Genomic DNA, 23,561 nt, shown 5'->3' on the forward strand with positions numbered 1-23,561 from the left:
AGAGAAGTTTCCAACAAGAAAATCTATTAGTAACAAAGGTATAATGCTTAAATACGAACTAAGTAAAATAAAATAAGAATAAAATATACGAAATAATGAATTAGAGCCATTGGTATTACTCGTTAAGAAGAAAAATGATAATAATAATAATAATAATTCCATGCAATTACACTGAAATTCTGTTTTTTACAATACACAAGAACAGACATATAACAATGATTTTTTTCTCACAAAAATGAAGTTTTATGAGAAAGAATAAATTGGTGTAATTGGAATTACCCTTAAAGAATAAAATGAAAAAAGAAGAAGCCAAGTAAGTTTTCTAAGGAAGAATGAATTAGTGTCATTAGTATTACCCTTTAAGGAGAAAGAAAATTAAACAAATAAAACAAGTAATGACAAAATTTTGCACACACATTATACATAAATTGCTTTTTCCGTAATATGCAAAAATAAGCATGCTATCTGGATTTTCCTTAAAAAAAAGTTTTCTAAGAAGGAATGAATTAATGTTATTTGTATTATACCCTTAAAGAAGAAATAAAATAAAACAAAAAATAAAAAATAAATTTTCTAAGAACGAATGAGTTAGTTGCAATTTAATACCCTTCCGAAAGAAAGAAAATGAAAATAATTAAAATAAAACTAGAACAAAATAAATTAGTGGAGCTAAGCTGTTTCGTAAGAAGGAACGCATTAGTGGAATTGATGTTACCCTTAATGAAGAAAGAAAATGAAATAAAACTAGAACTAAATAAAAATAATAGTTTTTTCTAAGGAAGAATGAATTAGTGGCACTGTGATTACTCATTAAGAAAAAAAGGAAAAGAAATAAAAACTAAAACTAATCAAAACAATGGATTTTTCTAAAAAACAATGAAATAGTGGCATTGGTATTACCCTTTAAGAAGAAAGAAAACGAGATAAAAATACTTGCTCTCAGCTTGACATTGAAATTGGACTTTCAAATATGGAAAGAATAATCGTACAATAGTGCACTTTTCACACTCTAGTGTAATTGACACTCATATTGTACAATAATTGCATGCATACATTTTCACTCATCCAAATGCAAAAAAATACCCATATGGAAATAAACGATATAAAAAATAAAAGCAAAAGAAAAAAGCCATAGAAAAACAAACAGACAACGTATAATGGGCTTCAAGCCCAATCGAAAATTTGACTTACCCAAATAGGGGCAAGTCAAAAATTCAACTTAAGAGCATCTTCAACAGGCGCACTTCACCTGAACGCGGTATAATTCTTTTGTGGCGTCAAAATCGTCTTTTTGCGCACGGGACTGACGAAGAGGTTTTTCAAATGCACAAAAATACAGCGCCCAATCTAGCGGCCCCACCTGTAGCAGCCCGCGTGCACACGCGTGCGCTAAAGTTTTAGTGCGTAAGGCATTTTTTGGGGGCCTGTTGGTGATGCTCTAAGAAAAGATTGACCTACCCCAAACAGGGGCAAATAAAAAATGCAGCATAAGAAAAGTTTGACTTACCCCAAATAGGGACAAGTCAAAAATCAACCTTAGCAACCAAAGAAAGAAAACAACACAAATCTTGACAAAAGAATCAACGGTTAGAAAATTGATTGATCTAAATTTAAAATTCAGACGACTTACATATAGCTAAAGTGGATAGTTATTTTTATTGTTGATTCTGTATGTGTGCACTAGTACCAGATACAATAGTATAATGTCATAGTTTTAGAGGTGTTTTTTTAAAACATAGGGGTTTCCTCGGCCCCAACTTTATTAAGCCAAGGCAGAAACCAGCATAGTTTTAGAGGTGTTTCTAGGATTATAGACATTATTGGGTTCGGCACAAGCTAAGTCACCATCCATCTGGCATGAGGTGATCAATATAGAGAGAACGGAGACAAGATTTATGTCCATTTTTTTCTATAATGGAATTTGTACATACATGTCGCAGAACTTTATTCGTGTCATATTTTTCTAGGACATTGCCATATGCCTTGATGTATGTATGTATGGTGCTCAGGACTCATCAGTTCGTAGCAGACTTGAGCACGTCGTACACCGGCGCCCAGCCCGAGCGCCACTCGTAGATCCGGAGGTGGCCGTCGTGCTCCAGCCGCATGTACTGCACCGTGCCTGCCCCGACGGTGGGCAGCTCCATGGCTGCCAGAGGCGGGGCTGCGGGACGAGCGGAAACCGTGAGACTGCCGTTGGTGTACGTCGCGTAGGCGCCGGGTGCGGTCTCGCTGAGGCCGAGGTGGTAGTAGCGCTGCGGCGGCGTGGCGTTGACGTAGGCATTCAGTCCATCGTCGTCGACGGCGAGGTAGAGCCTCCCATCGCGCCAGTCCGCGGTCGACGCGTTGGCGGTGAGCCGCGCCCCGTGCTTCAGCGACTGCCCGACGAGGAGCGCGTTCGTGGGGTGGTCGAACGACTGCCACACCGTGGCGTTGCGCCCGTCGAACAGCACCAGGTTGCCGTCGCTGCCGATGCGCGCCCCGGCGACGGACCGGCCCTTGGTGCCGGCCGACCACACGACCGCGCCGTTACTGGACCTGAGCACGAGGTCGCCCTCCGGCGTGAGCTCGGCCGCGGCGCCCTCCCGGACGGGGCTGCCGCGGTTGGCCGACCAGACGACCTGCGGGACGCCGGCCGTGACGAACGTCATGCCCGCGCCGCTGTTGCAGTACACGACGGCGACGCCGAGAAGGAACTCCGTGCACGGGGCCGCGGGGCCGTTGCCGCGTGGTTGACTGGCGGTGCAGAAGAAGCCGAAGGCGTAGGAGGGGCCGAGGCCGGCCGGGTTGAGACGCAGCAGGGCGGCGCGCGCCACGGAGCCGTCGGTGTAGACGACGTGGTGCGGCAGGGCGGCGTCCGTGTTGGCCCAGGTCGTGGCCAGCCTCGCCGCCGGGTAGTCGAACGGCTGCGCGCGCGCTCCGCCGGCTGCCACGAGGCAGCAGATCAGCGCAACGAGCGCGATGATCGTAGCACGGTGCATCATGATCATGGGCTGTGACTTGGTGGATTGTGAATATCGTGATGTGGTATGGGACTGGATCGACGGAGCGTGCTTTTATGCAAGCGATTGGTGTGTGGTGCAGAATTGGCACGCACATTGGATGGGAAAAGAATGATCTTACGTGGTATCCAGCCCGGCATGGAAGTCGTTGCGGGATGGCGCCGCCACCGCCGTCGGTTCACGACTCGTCTGCGCGTCAACGCGTTGCCGGTGGCCAGCTCTGTGCCCGCCGCGGTACGTGTGGTCTGGTTCCTACTATGTACTACTAGTGAACAAAATTTCGAGCTCGTTTCCTTGCTAGTACTGTAGTATATTGGTTGGGCCATATTCTTCTAGGCAAGCACGGAGCACAGCGCCTACGTCCAACCTCTCGCGTGCTCCTACGAATGCGCTCTATACCAGCAGCCGAATTTTTATTTCACAGATTGAAAAATTGTTAAGTTCAATTTAGAAAAACATCAAAAAAATACAGAAAATATAAAAATGTTCATGTTCGTGTGTATGAAAAACATTCATCACGAATTTGGGAAAATGATCGGTACGTATTTGGAAAAAAATATTTGTTGCATATTTTTCATGTATTTGAAACATATTGGTTATTTATTTTAAAATGTTAACTACTGTTTTTAAATTGGCATCCCCTTTCAATTAATTGCTCAACAAGAATACACCAGTTTCCATTTTACAACTAAACACGAACCAGAAGTAGGGAGAAAATGAGAAAAAAAGAGCGAGTTGGAGCATTATCAGGAAGCTGCTACATGTGATCGCCATCGAAGCACTTATCACCGAACAAAAAGGTGATAACATTGAAACATCGCCATCAAGCTAGAATCTGTAAAAAAATATCTTACATTATGGGACGGAGGAAGTAGTCAGCATTACATGCAAAAGGCCCAACAAGGCACCACACACTTTGCAAACACCAACAACCAACAACAGAATTTTGTCCTCCATGTGGTGTCATGAGATGACTGGTACGGATATGGTCATTGTCATAGTATGCTAATCGCGTATCTGATCGTTTTGTGAGTTTTTTCCCTCGCCTACGCATAGCTTTGGTCTTATATGAATTTGCTATTTGCTGACGTCTTTTTGTGTGTGTTTTTCTGTTGGTTGTGTGCATCTGAATTATGTAGAGGCCAGATCTATCTATATCTATATCTATACCTATACCTATACCTATACTAATTACAGACTTCCAAGAAATTACCACGTTAATCAGTAATTAGGAACCGTTAATCTAGTGAGATCAAATTATAACGGTGTAGATCAACCTATAAAATCCTAGAGAGAAAAAACTCCTATCTTTTTTCTCTTTGAGGTGAAAAAAAATCCTATCTTTTCTATCTTGCAACGGGCTAAAAGAACATGACGTAGTCTACACATATAGAAATCATGTTTCAAGACTCCCATCTCTCTCTATGTATCTATAGCCCCACGGGCTAAAAAAACATGACGCAGTCTACACATATGGAAATCACGTTATAGAGAAAAAATAACACTAGCCATCCATCACGTGGGTACAAGTTATAACGATCAAGATTAAAGAAAGAGTCCTTCTCCAATAAGCATCTATGGTATTTTTAAACGAATATAAGTATTCATGTTAACACACGTCATATAATTTTTTTTGAGAAACACCATGTCATAGAACAAGGAATGCATCCATGTTCAAATAGGCCATCGGTTCAGGCCGCTTGGACATCACGGCCTGCTGTTCCACCCGTGCCTGCGCTGCCGCATAAGGCACCGGCAGAGTACGTCGCCGTCTTCGCAGGCGCACGGGGACGTTGCGGTGTTGGCGCGGCTCTGCTTCTGCAGTTCGCCCTGCGAGTGTCGGGGAAGTTTACCTTGGCCTGTCTGCCGTGGATGTGGCGAGAGGCAGCGTCGTAGGCCTGGGCGCCGCCGTCGGCCGTGTTGAAGGTGTCGGGCTAGACGCTTGTAAATCACTTTGGGCCGGTAGATTAGCGCACACCCTCAATCTCACATCGACGTCCCAAGTCTCCCTCCGTACAACTGCTCCCATGGATTGAAAAAAATATTGAAACATATTGGTTGTTTATGCATATTTGCATACCGTTAATGAGACCGGTACGTATTTGGAAAAAAATATTTATTGCATATTTTTCATGTATTTGAAACATATTGGTTATTTATTTTAAAATGTTAACTACTGTTTTTAAATTGGCATCCCCTTTCAATTAATTGCTCAACAAGAATACACCAGTTTCCATTTTACAACTAAACACGAACCAGAAGTAGGGAGAAAATGAGAAAAAAAAGAGCGAGTTGGAGCATTATCGGGAAGCTGCTACATGTGATCACCATCGAAGCACTTATCACGGAACAAAAAGGTGATAACATTGAAACATCGTCATCAAGCTAGAATCTGTAAAAAAAATGTCTTACATTATAGGACGGAGGAAGTAGTCAGCATTACATGCAAAAGGCCCAACAAGGCACCACACACTTTGCAAACACCAACAACCAACAACAGAATTTTGTCCTCCATGTGGTGTCATGAGATGACTGGTACGGATATGGTCATTGTCATAGTATGCTAATCGCGTATCTGATCGTTTTGTGGGTTTTTTCCCTCGCCTACGCATAGCTTTGGTCTTATATGAATTTGCTATTTGCTGACGTCTTTTTGTGTGTGTTTTTCTGTTGGTTGTGTGCATCTGAACTATGTAGAGGCCAGATCTATCTATATCTATATCTATACCTATACCTATACTAATTACAGACTTCCAAGAAATTACCACGTTAATTAGTAATTAGGAACAGTTAATCTGATGGGATCAAATTATAACGGTGTAGATCAACCTATAAAATCCTAGAGAGAGAAAACTCCTATCTTTTTTCTCTTTGAGGTGAAAAAAATTCCTATCTTTTCTATCTTGCAACGGGCTAAAAGAACATGACGTAGTCTACACATATAGAAATCACGTTTTAAAACTCCCATCTCTCTATGTATCTATAGCCCCACGGGCTAAAAAAACATGACGCAGTCTACACATATGAAAATCACGTTATAGAACTTCAAAAAAAATCACGTTATAGAGAAAAAATAACACTAGCCATCCATCACGTGGGTACAAGTTATAACGATCAAGATTAAAGAAGGACTCCTTTTCCAATAAGCATGCATGGTTTTTTTAAACGAATATAAGTATTCATGTTAACACACGTCATATAACTTTTTTTTGAGAAACACCACGTCATAGAACAAGGAATGCATCCATGTTCAAATAGGCCATCGGTTCAGGCCGCTTGGACATCACGGCCTGCTGTTCCACCCGTGCCTGCGCTGCCGCATAAGGCACCGGCAGAGTACGTCGCCGTCTTCGCAGGCGCACGGGGACGTTGCGGTGTTGGCGCGGCTCTGCTTCTGCAGTTCGCCCTGCGAGTGTCGGGGAAGTTTACCTTGGCCTGTCTGCCGTGGATGTGGCGAGCGGCAGCATCGTAGGCCTGGGCGCCGCCGTCGGCCGTGTTGAAGGTGTCGGGCTAGACGCATGTAAATCACTTTGGGCCGGTAGATTTGCGCACACCCTCAATCTCACATCGACGCCCCATGTCTCCCTCCGTAAGACTGCTCCCATGGATTGAACTCGCTGCTGCCGCCCTCTCGCTTTTATCTATCTATTTCCATCATCCTTCGTCTTGCCTCCCCGCCGCAAGCCAACACAACATAACATATTTGTCTTGATGGTCACCTCAATCCGGTGCTGCAATCGTGGCTCTCCACTAATCGCTGCCTCATCTCAAATCCTTGGGATTCCATCGCTCCGATCTGTCACATTGTTTCCCCACTAATAGGTTCTCTTCACATGCGATTCTCTGTCCCCCATAGCAGGTAAATTTGACTATCTCTACACCTTTGAACTTTTCTCTTTCTTGCTATTGGCGGTTTAGATTTGAATCTGAAGTTACATAGCCAAGTTATATCGGCTCAAATTGTAGAATAGCCTAGGTAGATCTGCTGAGATGCAACCATCATGCGTTAGAAAAAAGGATTTGCATCACGTTACAATAAAAAGTAAATTTCATGATACATAATTACATCTAGAAATTTGTATTGTTTTCCTTCTCTAATACGGTAATATTTAACACCATGTAATCTCTCGTCTCCCACCCTAAAGATTTTTTCTTTCCAGATTTATGAATCGCCATTCGGTGTCATCAACGCTGGAGGTCGTCAGCCTGTTCTCATACAGCGTCATCTTGATGTCCAAAGGACCAAATAAGACCATGCTGCTAAGTGAATTAGTATCATCAAAGTACTCGGTTGTGCATGTAGAGTTCATATAAAAAACTAGAGGAGGCTAATATGTATGCACACTGGCTCTTTAGGTAAACACTAATCGTGTAATATTATGTAGCTTAATTGGTTATTTCACCTTTACAGAAATCCCTCACGTCCACGGTCAATGATCTTTCTCCCATATGTATCCAATGTAATATATAGGTCTAGCACAGATCAAGGGCGTGCTCCTGAGTAGCTTCTGGAAGGAACACTAGTAGAAAACAGGGCTTTGGTCACGGGGCAATATTCACATTAGTCCCGGTTCAATCACGAACTGGGACTAATGTGAGCATTGGTCCCGGTTCGTGCGGCTAAGGCATTAGTCCCGGTTCACCTGAGCCCTTTAGTCCCGGTTTGAGTCACGAACCGAGACTAAAGGGTGCGATGCCCTTTAGTCCGGGTTTGTGTCTCAAACCGGGACTAAAGATTAGACCTTTAGTCCCGGTTTGAGACACAAACCGGGACTAAAGGGTGGGACGTTTAGTCCCGGTTTGAGACACAAACCGGGACTAAAGGGCATCGCACCCTTTAGTCCCGGTTTGTGTCTCAAACCGGGACTAAAGGTCCCATTTTCAAACTCTACCCCCCCCCCCCCCCCCGATCGCCTTTTTTGTTTTGAAAAAATCAAAAGAAAATGATAAAAAAATAAAATCCTTCGAGAGGTAGTTATATTACTACATCTACTAGTTAGGAAAATTAAAAAACTTAAATTTGGACATGTTTTGCAAAAAATGTAGGGAAAATGTAAAACGGCTATAACTTTTGCATACGATGTCGGAAAAAAACGTATAATATATCAAAATGTTCAGAACGAAAATCCGCTTTCAATTTTGACAGCCTACGGCCTGTTTGCAAATTTTTAGAATCCTCAAATTCTAAAAGGAAAAAAGGTATGCTCAAATTTCAGTTTTTTTTGTATTTTCGTTAAATCTGGTCAAACTATGGTCAAACTACTTATTCAAGAAGTATTAGTGTTATTAAATAATTATTCAAGAAGATTAGTGTTACTAAATAATTATTTTAGTTTTTTTGAATTTTTGTCAAATCTGGTCAAATTGTGGTCTAACAATGGTCAAACTATTTATTCAAGAAATATTAGTGTTACTAAATAATTGTTTCGGTTTTTTTGAATTTTGGTCAAATCTGGTCAAACTGTGGTCAAACTATTTATTCAAGAAATATTAGTGTTACTAAATAATTATTGTTTTGTACAATAATAGTTTCAAACTCAAACAGTGAAATGTGTGACTTAATGCTCAAGCTAAACTCCTGAGGGCTAATAGGATTGGCATCTTACTATTGTCAGGAAAACAACAAGTGCAGACTTGGAAACGAAGGAGAATAGAACCCAAAAGCTAAGCGTGCTCGGGCTGGAGTAGTGAGAGGGATGGGTGACCGGTCGGGAAGTTAGATGATTTGGAATGATGAGGGGTGATTAGAGATTAGAGGCTAAATTAAGCAGTGATGAGGGGTGGGTGATTAGAGATTAAATTATAAAATAATTCATAAATTTGAAAATCGAGAAAAAAATTTAAAAAATTACCTTTAGTCCTGGTTGATGTTACAACCGGGACTAAAGGTGGAGCTGGTGGAGCTCTAGCCAGCGGCCACGCGGAGGGCCTTTAGTCCCGGTTCCTGATTGAACCGGGACTAAAGGGCCAGGGCATTAGTAACGACCCTTTAGTCCTGGTTCACAAAACCGGGACAAAAGACCCTTACCAACCGGGACAAAAGACCCTTTTTCTACTAGTGAAACAATATTTAGCATATACATGCACCCATGAAGTGAAGATATATCTTGCAATCCATCACTGGAGTATTTATTGAGAAATCTATCAGTAGAGTAATCTGTCGGTGCGGTTAGTTTATTTTTGTGCTTATGTGATATACTAATTTCTAACTAGGTGGGAAATAAGATACAAGATCAGGTTTGTTCAGTTCATTACATAAACTGTCTGCATCAGCCACGCATGCTGACCTATTTTTCTCCTGCCGAAATTAAGTGATGCTTTAATTTTGGCTAATGCATCAATGCAGTGCATGGTGTGGTGTACTCGACAGTTCTTTGGAGGGTTTAATACATATTTATCTATCAACGTACTAATCCATGTGATTTAATGTACTCCTATATTTGCCATTTGGGAACAATTTGGTGGTATATGTGATGATGTCTCATGTAGTTCATTTAACCTAATCTGTATAAAACCAAATATATTGCAAAGCTGGACCTTATTTCTTATAGATTGTAAGCATATTTTTGGACTCTGGGTAGTTTTTTTCCCTAATAAAGGAACCGAAGTATCTGCTCAAACATACAGACAAAAGTTTATAACAAAGTATCTGCTCAATATATGGTTACTTTATTTTTTAGCAAGACATGAATGTAGTATGGATTAAATTTGCTTAGTTATATATAAAGCTATAACACTATATGATTGAATGGGGTGTCGTGCTATGGATGCTTATACTGATATTTTTTTCTCCTATTACATCCTTCATGTTCCAGCTCAGTGGTTAAAGTAAAGCCCTAAATAGGTACAAAGAACTTCCCTATGAATTTTACATGATCTGGAGGACCTAATTGCTGGCCCACTCCTAGCAGCTCCACTGTATCGTGCAACAGATCAAGCCATCAAGAATAAACTCTTAGGGTTATACAGCAAGTTACATTCAGATTTATTTAGAGCGTGTTTTACAATATTGTCCATAACTACTATTGATCTAAACAATAAATGTGAAAACCATATTATGATCTTTTTATTTTCCAAATACTTAATATAGGAACACTTCCAAATAATATTTTCTAGATTTTATAGGTTGCACCTGCAGAATCTGCTACGCACAACCCGCGCGCGACGGGCCAGATCATACTTGAAGGTGCGCCGCGGCGAGGAGGAGCCATCAAGTGCTATACATCATCTTCAAGTGTATACTGTGTCTCACATGATGTATGTACACATTTGCATAGTGCCGAGGGGGCGTATTAATGTTTATAGGTTCCAAGAATCTGATGTGCCATGTTGACATTAACGTATTCTTAATTATTAAGTACTACAAAGTTCTGGCCACTACTTCAATAGAATTATATTGTGTGGGTATTCATGTTTATAGGTTCCAAGAATCTGATGTGCCATGTTGCCATTACCATATTCTTAATTATTAAGTACTAAAAGTTCTGGCTCCCTTCTCTGGAGATAACTGCTCCATGTGTTACATGTTGTAATAAAGTTCAAAGAAAGATACAGTGGCGTTTTTATCATGCCGGTTCCATTACATAATTTGTAGATAAATTGTAAACTGCTTATTGTTGATATATTTCTCTTTCCTTTTCAGAACACACAATATCTAAGCAAATGGAAATGCCATGTCTATTTTAGTCTGAACGATGCATAAAAAATATGAGTGCTATATCCCCTAGAGTTAATAAATAAGTTTTTAGTACGACATCCACATCATCAATCTTTATGGATTTTGTTTTCATCTACATGAGCACACACTACGTTGTATCTTCATCTTAATTCTAGATGCCAAGTACATGTTCTTTGGTGTTATAAAACTGCACTGAATTCAATAATCAACACTTAGATTAGTTGCCGATCCCGAGAACGAAGATATGGAGAGCATGGTTGCTTTGGTGGAAAATATAAGATGGTCGCTGAGATTTCATATCGTTTTTTTTTGCATAAGAAACCCCATTGTATTTCAATAGATAGTTGGGTACACTAAAAGTTTTACCTAATAAAATGCCCATTTTCGTAGTGAAGCTGTTCTTGGGTTGGAACATGTAGGCATGCATTTGTGGTAGAAGTCAACACTCTATATGCCATTTTGACTACTTTTTCTTATAGCAAGCCTGGTAGACCAACTAGCCACAAGCTTAGCGCGAGGTATATAGGAACATATGGTTGTTAAATTATTTTCAAGATGGTCATATATTTCTAGAGATCTCATGTTTATTCTTCTATGCTTCCCTGTGTTCAATCTAATATGTCTAAAATATTGTAATCATATTTATCTAGGCAATGTAGAAAAATGCACGTTTACAAACAATAATCTTTTTGTAATATGTCTAAAATATTGTAATATTCTTTATCTCGGCAATATAGAAAAATTCACATTTATGAACAATAATATTTTTGTAATATGTTGCCATTTCTGGTCGTATATTCAAATTTAGACTATTCGTAAATGAAAATTTTATATTCTTAAAATTCTGACGAGCTGGTAACCAGTGGTGGTGGTACTGATATACTAGAGATTAGTTATATGTACTCAAATGAAATTATATATTTTTATCAAATTTAAGAAAAAGATATACTTAATATTTTTTTATAAACTAGCCCGTGCGAATGCACGGGTTGATAACTAGTGTATGCTAATCGTGTTTGTATCTTCTTGATGCTCCATCTTGAGGCAATCAAATTAACCATTTGTTGAAAAGAAAAACAACTTCTAGGTAATACACCCATCGTTCGGCAAGCTCATGAATCAACAATCCACAAGGCACCAGGATCAGCACCCTTAGGTGATGTATGGCGTGCCAACATGGTCTCTTCCTACATGATCGCGTGAACGGTGAACTCCCTCCTGGAACACTGCATTGTTCTCCTCCTTCAACAAACCCATCCAGTATAACGAAAACAAGCAAACTGTAAGGATAATCACAACTAGCGTTCACCTCACACGCCCTGAAAAGTGATTTTGTTTCGAGTAGTCCATATACCCAAACATGCAGGAAAGCAAACAACCAAGAAATACATTGCGACAAGTTTGTAGGACAACAACTGACCGTAGTAACTTTTTTCAATAATGCACCAAATAGCTCTAGCCACCCAAACTAAAAGAATGAGTGTCTAACTGTTTCACATACTTTGCAACAAGAGCATAAGTGATTGCCATACAAGCTTTTTTCATATTATCTCTAGTGCCACATCAAGATTTTAATTTTTTAAAGGAATAACAACTTTCCTCGATTAACTTATCATTTCCCCAATGTTAATTAGTATTTAAAATTTCTATATGTATTAAAACTTTAGTTGTGTATTAAAAAAATCAGTAATCACAAATTAAAATAAATTTCATTGCACTTGTACAAAAAGTTGATCGCACATTGGGAAAATTATTTATCGGCTAGTGTGAAAATGTTCGTCCTGGATTATTAAAAAGGTTTGTGTATACAAAACACATCGGAAAAAAAACTTGATAGCAAATGTATAAATATAAACCAAAAAATGAAATTAAAATAAATGAAAAGTGCACAAACAAGAACAAAAGAACTAGGAAATATCTGAAAGACGGAAAAAATGGTACAAAAAGGAAATTCTACATCAACCTAACTAGGCCTGGCTTGATAATGTTGCCTGCTTGCTCTATTCCACGCATAGGACACTGGAATATGTAGTCCCTATTTGTTGAGACAAAATGTCACCATTTTCACCAGGGCTAAGTATCGCTCATACAAATATTTCATATGTCTCGCCAGAAGGGTTTTTCTATGAGTCGTTATCCGGCCAGACCATTTCTTCTCTTCATGGCAAGCGAACCAGAAGGCGCTACCTCGATCGATCGCTGTTGTTCGTCTATTTTTTCTTATTCTTCTTTGTTGTGTACTTGCTGGATTAGTGTGGTATTCACCTTTTTACTGTCTTTTTTAATTTTCTTTGTGGCCTTTTTTGGGTTTTGCTAATTTAATCTATGGGGTTTTATTGGCGTTTTCATGTTTTGCATGGTTTCTTCAAGTTTTTTTGTTTTTGCTCATTTATTTTTATTTATTTTATTTGGTTTCTTTTTTAATTTTTCTCGGTTTTGATCATCTTTTCTCCTTATGTTTCCTTTTTTCTCAGCACATGTCCACATTTTTCGTAGGCACTGTGCATTGATCATATATACCAAGAACATTTTTTACACGTTTAATTTTTTAAAATATATGTTCAACATTATTTTCAAACATATATTTTGATGTCTATTCTTTTGATATACATTTTATATTTTTTGTATACATCCAAAACATTTTTTAATAACTTTTTTAAATACATGATGAATATTCTTTCAAAAAGATTTTGATTAATTTTTATATATGTTAAAAGTCTTAGGAATCCCTGTCGAAACATTTTCTGAATGATACAGAACAATTTTTACAGTGTGCAAACACTTTTCAGTAAAATATCAAATATATATTTTGAACTTGTAACAATTTTCTGTATCCGGTTTGTTGAATTACACGATTTGTTTTCATTGTATAAACCTTTTTCTTAAATGTCATGTACAGGTTTTATGAAATGCGCCAATATTTGTAAATGTCACACATTCTTTTGAATGCTATAAACATATTGCTGAAATTACTCTAGAAATTTTTTCCAGTGTGTTAATCTTTTTAAACTCCAAGATTTTGTTAAAAGTAGTTCTAAGTTCTGGGAAGTAGGTATTTCAAATGATTTAAACTTTACTAACATATTTAGAAAATCAAACGAATAAAAAAACTCGTATGTGCAGACATGTTTGTTTTTCCTGTGGATGCTTGGAACTAATTGGACCAGTTTCGTTTAGCTAGTGCTGCAGGTGACGCTCGTGTAGGTGTCGCTATGAGCGGTACCTAGTCGCTCTCCGCCTTTCGCACGGGGAGAGCAACTAATCAAGGAGTACTCCTTCGAATGCCCCCGCAAGGGTCACTTGGGCTGGGCTACGCCACTTGGTGAACTCTCAGCCGCCACCACGTGTCGCGCGATGGGCGTTCTTTCCGAATTTTGTTTTAATTTTTATCTTTTTGCATGCGTTCTCGGCTTTTAAATACATTTTTTTTATTTTTTCGGCTTTTCGGAAGTCTTTCTGTTTTTCTTAGGTTTTGGACCAAAAATATTTTTCCAATTTTTTGACGCATGTTCTTTTTCCCCCCTTTCGTAAGGCACAAATTTACTTTTCATGGAGGCACGTGCATAATTGCTTATGCGGCCGTGTCTCTCGCAAAAGAGAAAAAAAATATTTTTTTTCCTTCACAGGAGACACACATTTACTTCTCATGGAGGCACGGATTCGTTTTCACGAGAGCAACGGTCGTGCCTTTCGGAAAAGGAAAAACACATTTTTTCCATCCGTGAGAGGCAGGAATTTCTCATGGAGGCATGGATTTGCTTATGTGATACACACGACCATGCCACTCACAGAAGGAAAGAACTCATTTTTCTTTAGACTACGAGAGGCACGGATTTGCTTCCGAGAGAGACACCACCGTGCCTCTCGGAGAACGAAAAAAACACACAAGAGGCACCGATTTACTTCTTGTGAAAGCATTGATTTAATTCCGCAAGAGGTAGAATCGATGAGATGCGGTTGCGGAACGTGGGCATCTTGACGCAAAATGCTATGTAAAGGACCGCAATTGCTATTGGACGCTCGTAGCAGGAAATTCTGGAAGCTTCACAATATGGGCAATAATATTGACATATTAGACAGTACAAGCCATCCAGTTTTGGGAACGGTTCTGAATCTGTTTCAAGTTTTCAGTTTTTCTATTATTCGTATGGAATTTAAATTGTATTTGAAATTTTAAAAATGTTGACTTTTACAAATAAATGTTCAAACAATTCAAAAAATGTTTGCATTTGTCATAATTTTACATAAATTCAAAATTTTCATGTTTTTATAAAATCATTAAATATTCTAAAAGTGCTCCAATTTTCAGTTTTTCTTTGCATGTGAAAAAATGTTTGGGAGTTTCTATTTTTTTGAGATTTTAAAATTTTGTTCAAAATTTCCAGAAATGTTCTAGTTTACAAATTTGTTCACAAAGTCAAAAAGTATTTGCGAATGTTAGAAAATGTCAGTGTCTTGAAACAATGGTTCAAAATTTCAAAATTCGTTTGCTTTTTCCAAAAAAAACTTTGCAATTTTAAAACATATTCACATTTAAAAAGTGTTCACTTTAAAAAAAAATGTTTGCATGTTTAAAAAATCAACTTTGAAAAATGTAAATTCATCGCACTGGTATGGCGGCCCGTTCTCCATAGTATTCTACAAGCAGTGCAGAGTTTTTTTAACAACTAGTGCAGAGTTAATGCATTACTTTGATATAGACTACATTTTCAAAACTCGTACAATGGCCTGCTCGCTACAACGACCACTAATGGGCAGCCGCGACCAGGGCGGCGTCGTCGTGCCGCCCATGTGGAAATTTCTCTCGGAAAAAAAAAATAAAGCCACTTACTTTTCACCATGAAAGAACAACAACTTGCGATTGATCTCTAAACTAGGTCTCTATTTCTCTTTGACCACCCCAACAAGGTATGCACACTCTTTACAGGCCGCGTGGAATCAGGAAAGTCTGATCCAGATTTGTTTTACGTTCTTTGTTTCTGCGTTGAGATCAACAATATGCCCATGTTCCGACCTTGCTAGTTAGAAAGATTACTTGTAGATTCTTCTTCCCGTTTTACTCCTGATTCTCTTTATAAACCTGTTGCTCAATCAAAAGTCCCCACGTTAGCAAAACTCTAACCGATCCTGTATCTAATCGTAAGGGAGGATAAATTCAGTTATCCTCCTCTAGGCTGCACTTAGCCGACCCCTAAACTGATTAGAGGACGATAATTTGTTTGTTTATTTTTCAACTGCACTAAAATAATTTTTGGTACCATTCTGGAACAAAGGACTCCACCATATCTTTGAAACTGCGAAAGCTTAAAACAATTTCATTTCTTTTTAATATCAAACCATAAAGGATGATCAGATTCGGTTCAGTAATTAGGCCATCATGTTGACCAATCAAACCAATTGGAAAATTAATCATTCATCGTCTCATCTCGAATCGCTTTCACCGTTGGATTCTTCGTGTCAATATCTTCAAAACTAGATCTCATGTTGATAGGTTTTGACGAATCTTTTTTTTTTTCACGAAAAAAAACCGGACGAAAAGACCGAACCAGGAGCATGGGTTTTTTCCCTTTCCGAAAGACGCACGCCCGTGCCTCTCACGAAATCACAACTGTGCCTCTCGCGGAAGCAAAACCATGACTCTCGCGGATGAAAAAAGAAGAAGAGAAAACACGTTTTTTTTTCGTTTCCGAGGAGGCATGGCCATGACTCTCACGAAAGGAAAACCGTGACTCTCGCGAAAGAAAAAGAAATAGAAAATATATTTTTTTCGAGAGGCATGGTTGTGACTTTCGTTAAAGCACAACTATGCCACTCGCGAAAGTAAAACTGTGACTCTCGCGAAAAGAAAAAAAAACAGAAAACGCTTTTTTTTCATTTCCGAGAGGCGCGACCGGGACTCTCGCGAAAAAAAGAGAAAGCGTTTTTTGCGCAAAAATTTTTTTCTTGATTTTTTTTGATGGAAAAGCTAAGGAAGACCGGTGGAAAAAACGTCTAAGAAATCATTTAAAAGGCCGAAAACGCGTGCGAAAAAATATAAAAAAACAAAATCGTTGGGAGCGCGACACGTGGCAAATAGTTGAGAGCGCCAAGTGGTGCTGATCGTTGCGAGGCTCCCGAAGGAGCGCTCGTTAACTAGTTGCTTTCCCTGAAGCCGTCTCCGAGGAAATGTCCGAGGGCCTCCTGAAGGGTTGTCTGACGTAGAACATCCTCGCGGATGATAGGTTCTAAAATCTCAGATGTGGGGATCTGCATCAACGATCTCCACCGACTCTCCTTTCGTTTCGCTTTTGAGTCGATAATGATCAGATCAAATCTTGTATGCATCTCATAGTGGTACTGGGCATGTTTGTAGTATGTTTTTTTTTCTTCTGGTGCGTTACCGTACAAAATCTGACCAAGGGATGGATGGATTGTGAGATTTCACAAGTTTTGCCAGTTTTTTTACTTAAATCTGGGCGGTTCTTAGGCAGATGTCGGACATGCCTGGCTTCTTTTGCCTGAAGCCTCGGTTATGACTTAGTCAGCTTTGTGGGCTTGGTTGGGCCTTGGCTTGGCTTGACCTAGTAAATGTAGGATACCAAATTTTCAGAGACTCTTCTGTCGACATTTCAGGGGTTCAAGTTTGAGTTCACTAGGAGGTGCGCTAATGCAGCTGCTCATGCTGCGGCAAGAGAGGCTGTTGTTCAAGGTCCTAGTACTTTCATGTGATTGTTCCTGTTCAATCGGACATTTCAGGGGTTCAAGTTTGAGTTCACTAGCTCCCTGTTCGGTATCCCTCCGCTCCACAACTCCAGGAGCGGAGTTGGTGGAGCTGTTGTACAAATCGAAGGAGTTGTGGTTTCTCCGCTCCACAGATTCTGGGAGCGGGTGATTACCGAACAGGCCCCTAGGAGGTGCACTAATGCAGTTGCTCATGCTGCGGCAAGAGAGGCTGTTGTTCAAGGCCCTAGTACTTTCATGTGATTGTTCCTGTTCAATCGGACATTTCAGGGGTTCAAGTTTGAGTTCACTAGCGCCCTGTTCGGTATCCCTCCGCTCCACAACTCCAGAAGCGGAGTTGGTGGAGCTGCTGTACAAATCGAAGGAGTTGTGGTTTCTCCGCTCCACAGATTCTGGGAGCGGGTGATTACCGAACAAGCCCCTAGGAGGTGCGCTAATGCAGCTGCTCATGCTGCGGCAAGAGAGGCTGTTGTTCAAGGTCCTAGTACTTTCATCTGATTGTTCCTGTTCAATCGGATATGAACTACCTATTACTGAATAAAGTGGCTAGAGAGGGCGAATTCTCGACAACAAAAAATTGCTCACTAACATTACGTTGTTTCCTGGACCGGCTCATTGGCGATAATGTTAGCTCAAATTGCGGTTTATGTAAGCTACAAGAACCTTCCTTCCGCTTTTGGGAAGGTTTTTTCCCATTCTTCTTTGGCTTTTCTGGTTTTTTATTTTCTATTTACTTTCCTTTTAATTTGTATCCCTTTATTATTTTTTTCTTATTTAAATTCTGTAAACATTTTTAAAATTCGTGATGATTTTTAAAATTCATGAATATTTTTAAATTCGTGAACATTTTTCAAATCCATAAACAAATTTTCAAATTGGTGATCAATATTTACATCCGTGAACAGTTTTTCAATTTGATGGACTTTTTTTTTCAAATTAGCAAACATATTTCGAATATGCAAACATTTTCTGAATTCAAGAACAAAAAATCCACAATTATCTACAGTAGAGAATTTGATATGTTTCTGCATAGAGACTTGGTCAGCCTTAATTTAAGTTTCACCTAGGACAATCTTTCTTTTTTGCGAACAATTAACTTGAATGAAAACGAAAACGTTTACTTTGAAAAACCAGGACAAGATAAGTGTGTGGACCCATCGGCCATTATGCCTCTCACCAGTAGACACATTTTTTCTTCGATATTTCCTCTCAACTTCCACTAGGCACATTTTTTCTTCTATATTTCCTCCCAACTTTTCTTCGATACATGCAAGTTGCCAACAAATAAGTCGGCCATTCCACAATCCACATCGCAGCCCTGCAGTTTTCTACTACTAGTCTAGTACTCCCTCGGGTATGTAAGCACCAACACATGGACATGGCCATGGCCGGGCTAACAAGCTCAACCAACCGACCAAGAATGGCGCCGGCACCAGGGAGGAAGAGGAATCCCAGCATGCACACGTGCCACCTCTGCTTGTGCTTCCTTCTCCTTGCGTCCACCGCCACCCTCTCGGCCGCCGTCACCGCTTCCTCTTACTCCACCGCCTGCCCATCCCTGCCGCCCGCCCACGACCGCCGCACCGACGCCGACGACGCCCTTTCACTGACCCGCTCCTTCCAGATCTCCGCCGGCCAGTTTTCTGGTGGCGCTGCCGGCCTGTTTTCCCCTCAAGATGATGGTCCCTACAATGACCGCTCCTTCGCCTTTTTCCCACACGGCATCTCCCGCACCCAAGACCCGGCTCTCCTCCACCTTACCGCCACCTTCACCCTCACCGGTCTCCGCAGCCCCGGTGGACGCCGCGACAATTACAGCTTCCCTGCGCCCGTCTCCTTCGTCCTCGACGGCCACTACTCCTCCGCCTCGCTGCAGCTCTGCATGGTCGGGACGGGCACCGAGCGCGGAGAGGACGGCTCCCTCAAGCACTATCCCGACGTCGCCCTCCGCCTCCGCGTCCCCAGTCCTCCCACCCTCGCCGATCCATTCGTGACCGGCAGTCTGGAGGGCGGCTCCGGCCTTGGGACTTTCCGCCGAGGGCGACGACTACAGGTACGGCTCCGAGCGCGCGGCCTGCAGCCCCAGCCCACCCAAGCACCCGGACAGGGAGTCGCTCCGGGCGCTCGGTGGCCACAACTCCCTGTGCGGCTACCTGAAACAACAGCTCATGGCCTCGTACGGACTAGAGCACGGCGGCGCTCCGCTTCCCCGGATGCGCGTGAACCAGATGCACTGTACCGCGGACGGCGCGGCCGTGCACGTCCGCGCATATGCTGTGCTCTCCAACGACACCGGGTCGTCCGAGAGGCGCCGGCACTACCGCCGCCGACGACGCTTCTTGGTACGCGAGGAGGCCGTCGTGGCCGACGGGTACTGGGACTCGGATCGGCGCATGCTCTGCCTCACGGCGTGCCGGGTTCCGCTGCCGGTGCCGTCGTCTGCTCCGGCGGTGCAAGAGCACGGATGCGGGATCGGGATGAGCTTCTGGTTCCCTGCCGTATGGACGATGCGGGAGCGGAGCATCGTGTCCGGGATGCTCTGGAACTCGACCGACGCCGGCTCTGGACTGATCCACGGCGTGATAACAGCGTCGAGCATCGACGACCAAAGAAGCTCCACCAACCTCTCCGACGTGAAGTACAGCTACAACGACACGGTGCTCGACGAGGCCATGAAGCATTACCTCAAGATGAGCAAGGAGAAGAAGATCACCCCGGGTTCGCACTTGTTCCCGGATTTTAACACTACTCACCGTGACTTTGAATTCGGTTTCTACGGGCCGGACATCGGGAGCGGACACACGGACCCTGTCACAATCGGCTCGGCGATGCTCGCCGGCGAGAGGCTGGCCGCCGATGACGCCTTCTTCGAGCACACGGTGGTGGCCGTGGAAGACAAAGAGCCGGTTCTGCTGAATGTCAGCTACACCATACGCTACACTGCCCCACCTGATAACTGGGTGCGCCCTACCAATATGTTCAACTACTCAGTTGGCTATGAGAAGAGAAAGATCTCAGCAGAAGGTGTTTATGATCCCAACAGGGGCATCCTCTGCATGGTCGGCTGCAAGGAGCACAACGGCTCCACGGACTGCCAGACACTGGTAACGGTGCAGTTCGCCTCCCTCGATTCCAAGACGCAAGACCGACCGCCTCTTCTTCGAGAAGGTCGACTTCACCTCCTATGGGATGTACTCCTCGCAAGTGTTTGAGGCCGTATCGAGGATGGACATGGAGAGCGTCCTGCTGCTGGCCTCCACCACGCTGTCGTGCGTCTTCACCATCCTGCAGATCCTCCACACAAAGAGGAACCCGGAGGCGGCTGCGGCGACATCGATCACCATGCTCGCCGTGGTCACCATGGGGTATCTCGCCCCTCTCGCGCTCAACTCCGAGGCCCTGTTTGCAAGCAGGAGGAGCCAGTACTATGACTTCTACGACTCCACGACCCGGAGGCTAGAGATGAACGAGGTCATGATGACGGCGCCTACGCTGATCGCCTTCGTGCTGCAGCTGCGCCTTCTTCAGCTGGCGTGGTCAAGCCGCCGCACATCCAACGTGTCCGAGAGGACCGTGCTGTGGACATGCCTGCCATTGTACGCGCTCGGAGGAGCCTTCGCCGCCATAATCCACGGGATCAACGCCGGTGCCATGAGCGGCGACCCGTCAATGATCAGCATGGGTGAAGGGCTAGCGACGATCTGGGAGGACCTTGTGTCGTACGCGGGGCTGATACTGGATGGCTTCCTCCTCCCGCAGGTCGTCCTGAACGCGTCCTTAGGAACATCCAGAGTTGGGGCGATCTCGCCGTGGTTCTACATAGGGGGCACCATGGTCCGTGTGGCGCCTCATGTGTACGATGTGGTCAGAGCCCATATCTACAAGCCGAGCATGCACTCCTCTCACCTGTACCGTGGCGACCTCTTCGGCGTCGGGTGGGACGCGGTTATACCGTGTGGGGCAGTGCTGCTGGCCTTGTTCTTCTTCTTGCAGCAACGGCTCGGAGGCACCGCATCGCTTCCTTCGCAGAGGAGGAGATCGGGTGGATATGAAATGGTCTCCAACATTTAACATAAACACATGGGAGTTCTCCTTCTGTGAAACAAAGGATGCACCTTTGGTTGGTGGATAACATGTACTCTCTTCGTCCCGAAATAAATTAGTACTGTAAAGTTAGTATAAAATTGTACCAAATCAGTGACACTTTGAGACGGGGAGAGTATTATTGTTGGTTTGAAAGCAAAGTATGTATCTTATGTGTCGTTGAAAATTTGTACATCTGCATTTCAATATGAGATAGTACTTTTTTTATTTTATAAGAATACAAGGAATACACGCACATGCGAGCAGACGAAGATGAATGGCGCCTAATAAAAATAAGGGAGAGCAAATGATGGAGACAAATAACGATTTAACGTGATATTGTCCATTGATAAACCACCGCAAAGCCAAGTAATTGTGGCATCTCCTACTACTGGTATGATCGCTAGCTAATTTTGTAATTACCGTTGCTTTTCAAAAGGACATCTGACCCAAGGTGGTACGTATCCTATAAAAATTGTCACACTCATTAATAGAAATGTGATAGCTCCAACACTAAACAAGTTCCCTAGGACTGCTATAACTCGCATGATATTGACCACGAAAAATATGAAGCCAGCTGGCCATGTCGTGTTGTGGTCATCTTCGGTGTGAAACCGGACATTTTGGATATGTGAAATGGATTGTTTTCATGTGTGAAACTAATTATTTCAAATATATGAAATAAAGCGAAACAATTTTTAGTTTATGAAAGTGCTTCCAAAGATAACTGCAATATGTTAAACAAAAACTAGTTCAAATATATCCATTTTTTAGTGAAACCAGTGATTTGAAATAAGTGAAATCAGCGAAACATGTTTTAAATTTGAAATTAAAGGAAACAGTTTTTATGTATTGACTTAATCAAGTGTTTTTTAAATAATTGAAATATTTTTTTAAATGAGTGAAATGTGCATTTTAAAATATTGATTTTTGAACGTGTGATTTTTTTTAAACCAGTGAAACAGTAAAAATTAAAACTAGTTCACATGTATCCTTGATTGAGCTTGTTCTGAAGATCTTCTCCCTATGAATTATAATATACTCCTTCAGTTCCTAAATATTTGTCTTTCTAGAGATTTCAACAAGTGACTACATACGAAGCTAAATGAGTGAATCTACACTCTAAAATATGTCTATATACATCCGTATGTGGTAGTCCATTTGAAACTCTAGAAAGACAAATATTTAGGAACGGAGGGAGTATAAAAAAGATAGAAAACGGAGCTATGGTTCAGAAGATATCTATCATCCAAATTTTTACTAGTATCAAATTAAAGAGCAAAACGTTTATTATCAACCAAATCTCTACTCCTAATGGAGCAGTTGGTAGTCTCGCTTCCAGGTTTTTTTTCGTCCCACCTACCATGGTTTTTTTTCAACCGGTTTTTTTCATCACACCATCCCCACCCCTACCCCACCCCATTCACCGCACGCAGTCAGGTTCCGTTTCCCCCCTTACGTCCCCGATTCATGCATGACAATCAATTCTTTCCAAACGCAATCATGCATGACAATCAATTCTTTCCAAACGCAATCAATTAACTTAAGGTAACCAGACACAATCAATTCAATAAAACGGAGCGATATCTCGGGCGATTTTCTTGCTCCCGATATATAATGGTGCTAGCCAATCTGTTAACAAATGAGAAGGAAACAATCACGTGTATGTAGGGAAGATAATCGTGGAGATTGCAGGGCAGCTAAGGCCGTGCGTCACATGCAGGAAGGATTTCCCGAGTTCAGGGAAAGAGAAGGAAATCTGAGTTGGTGAATAGTCTCCACGATTTATTTGCGTCTGGCTTTTTTTCGTCTGGTTTTTCTTCGTCCCACCTCCCACCACCACCCTCTCACCGGTTTTCCTCTTTTCTCGTCTAACCGGCAACACCCAATGTATTTATGGTAATCAATCACAATTAATCCACGTATGGTAAGGCTATAAACTCAGAAATCTCAAATATGATTATTATAGTAATAAATCCATCCAGGTATGGTAAGGTCATAACTCAGGAAATTTCGAATATGGTAATTATATGGCAATAAATCAATCCAGGTATGGTAAGGCTATAAATATAAAGGAA

At 41.9% G+C, this 23,561-nt stretch overlaps 1 protein-coding gene, 1 non-coding gene and 1 pseudogene across 2 annotated transcripts; 1 reads left to right on the forward strand and 2 right to left on the reverse strand.

Annotated features, from left to right (window-relative positions):
• Window positions 1-1,804: 1,804 nt before the first annotated feature.
• On the reverse strand, window positions 1,805-3,051 carry LOC123059470 (epidermis-specific secreted glycoprotein EP1). Its single transcript, XM_044482038.1, has one exon. It carries the CDS (start codon window positions 2,988-2,990, stop codon window positions 2,016-2,018), a length of 975 nt encoding a protein of 324 aa, XP_044337973.1. The 5' UTR covers window positions 2,991-3,051; the 3' UTR covers window positions 1,805-2,015.
• A 12,972-nt stretch (window positions 3,052-16,023) lies between these two features.
• Window positions 16,024-16,107, reverse strand: LOC123063904 (small nucleolar RNA Z102/R77). The gene has a single exon (XR_006430603.1). It is a non-coding gene; the product is annotated as a small nucleolar RNA Z102/R77 (small nucleolar RNA).
• A 2,610-nt stretch (window positions 16,108-18,717) lies between these two features.
• LOC123059472 (uncharacterized) lies at window positions 18,718-21,633 on the forward strand (annotated as a pseudogene).
• The last annotated feature ends 1,928 nt before the right edge of the window (window positions 21,634-23,561 follow it).

This window comes from Triticum aestivum, chromosome 3A (genome assembly GCF_018294505.1).
Source record: "Triticum aestivum cultivar Chinese Spring chromosome 3A, IWGSC CS RefSeq v2.1, whole genome shotgun sequence".
Classification (NCBI taxonomy): domain Eukaryota; kingdom Viridiplantae; phylum Streptophyta; class Magnoliopsida; order Poales; family Poaceae; genus Triticum; species Triticum aestivum.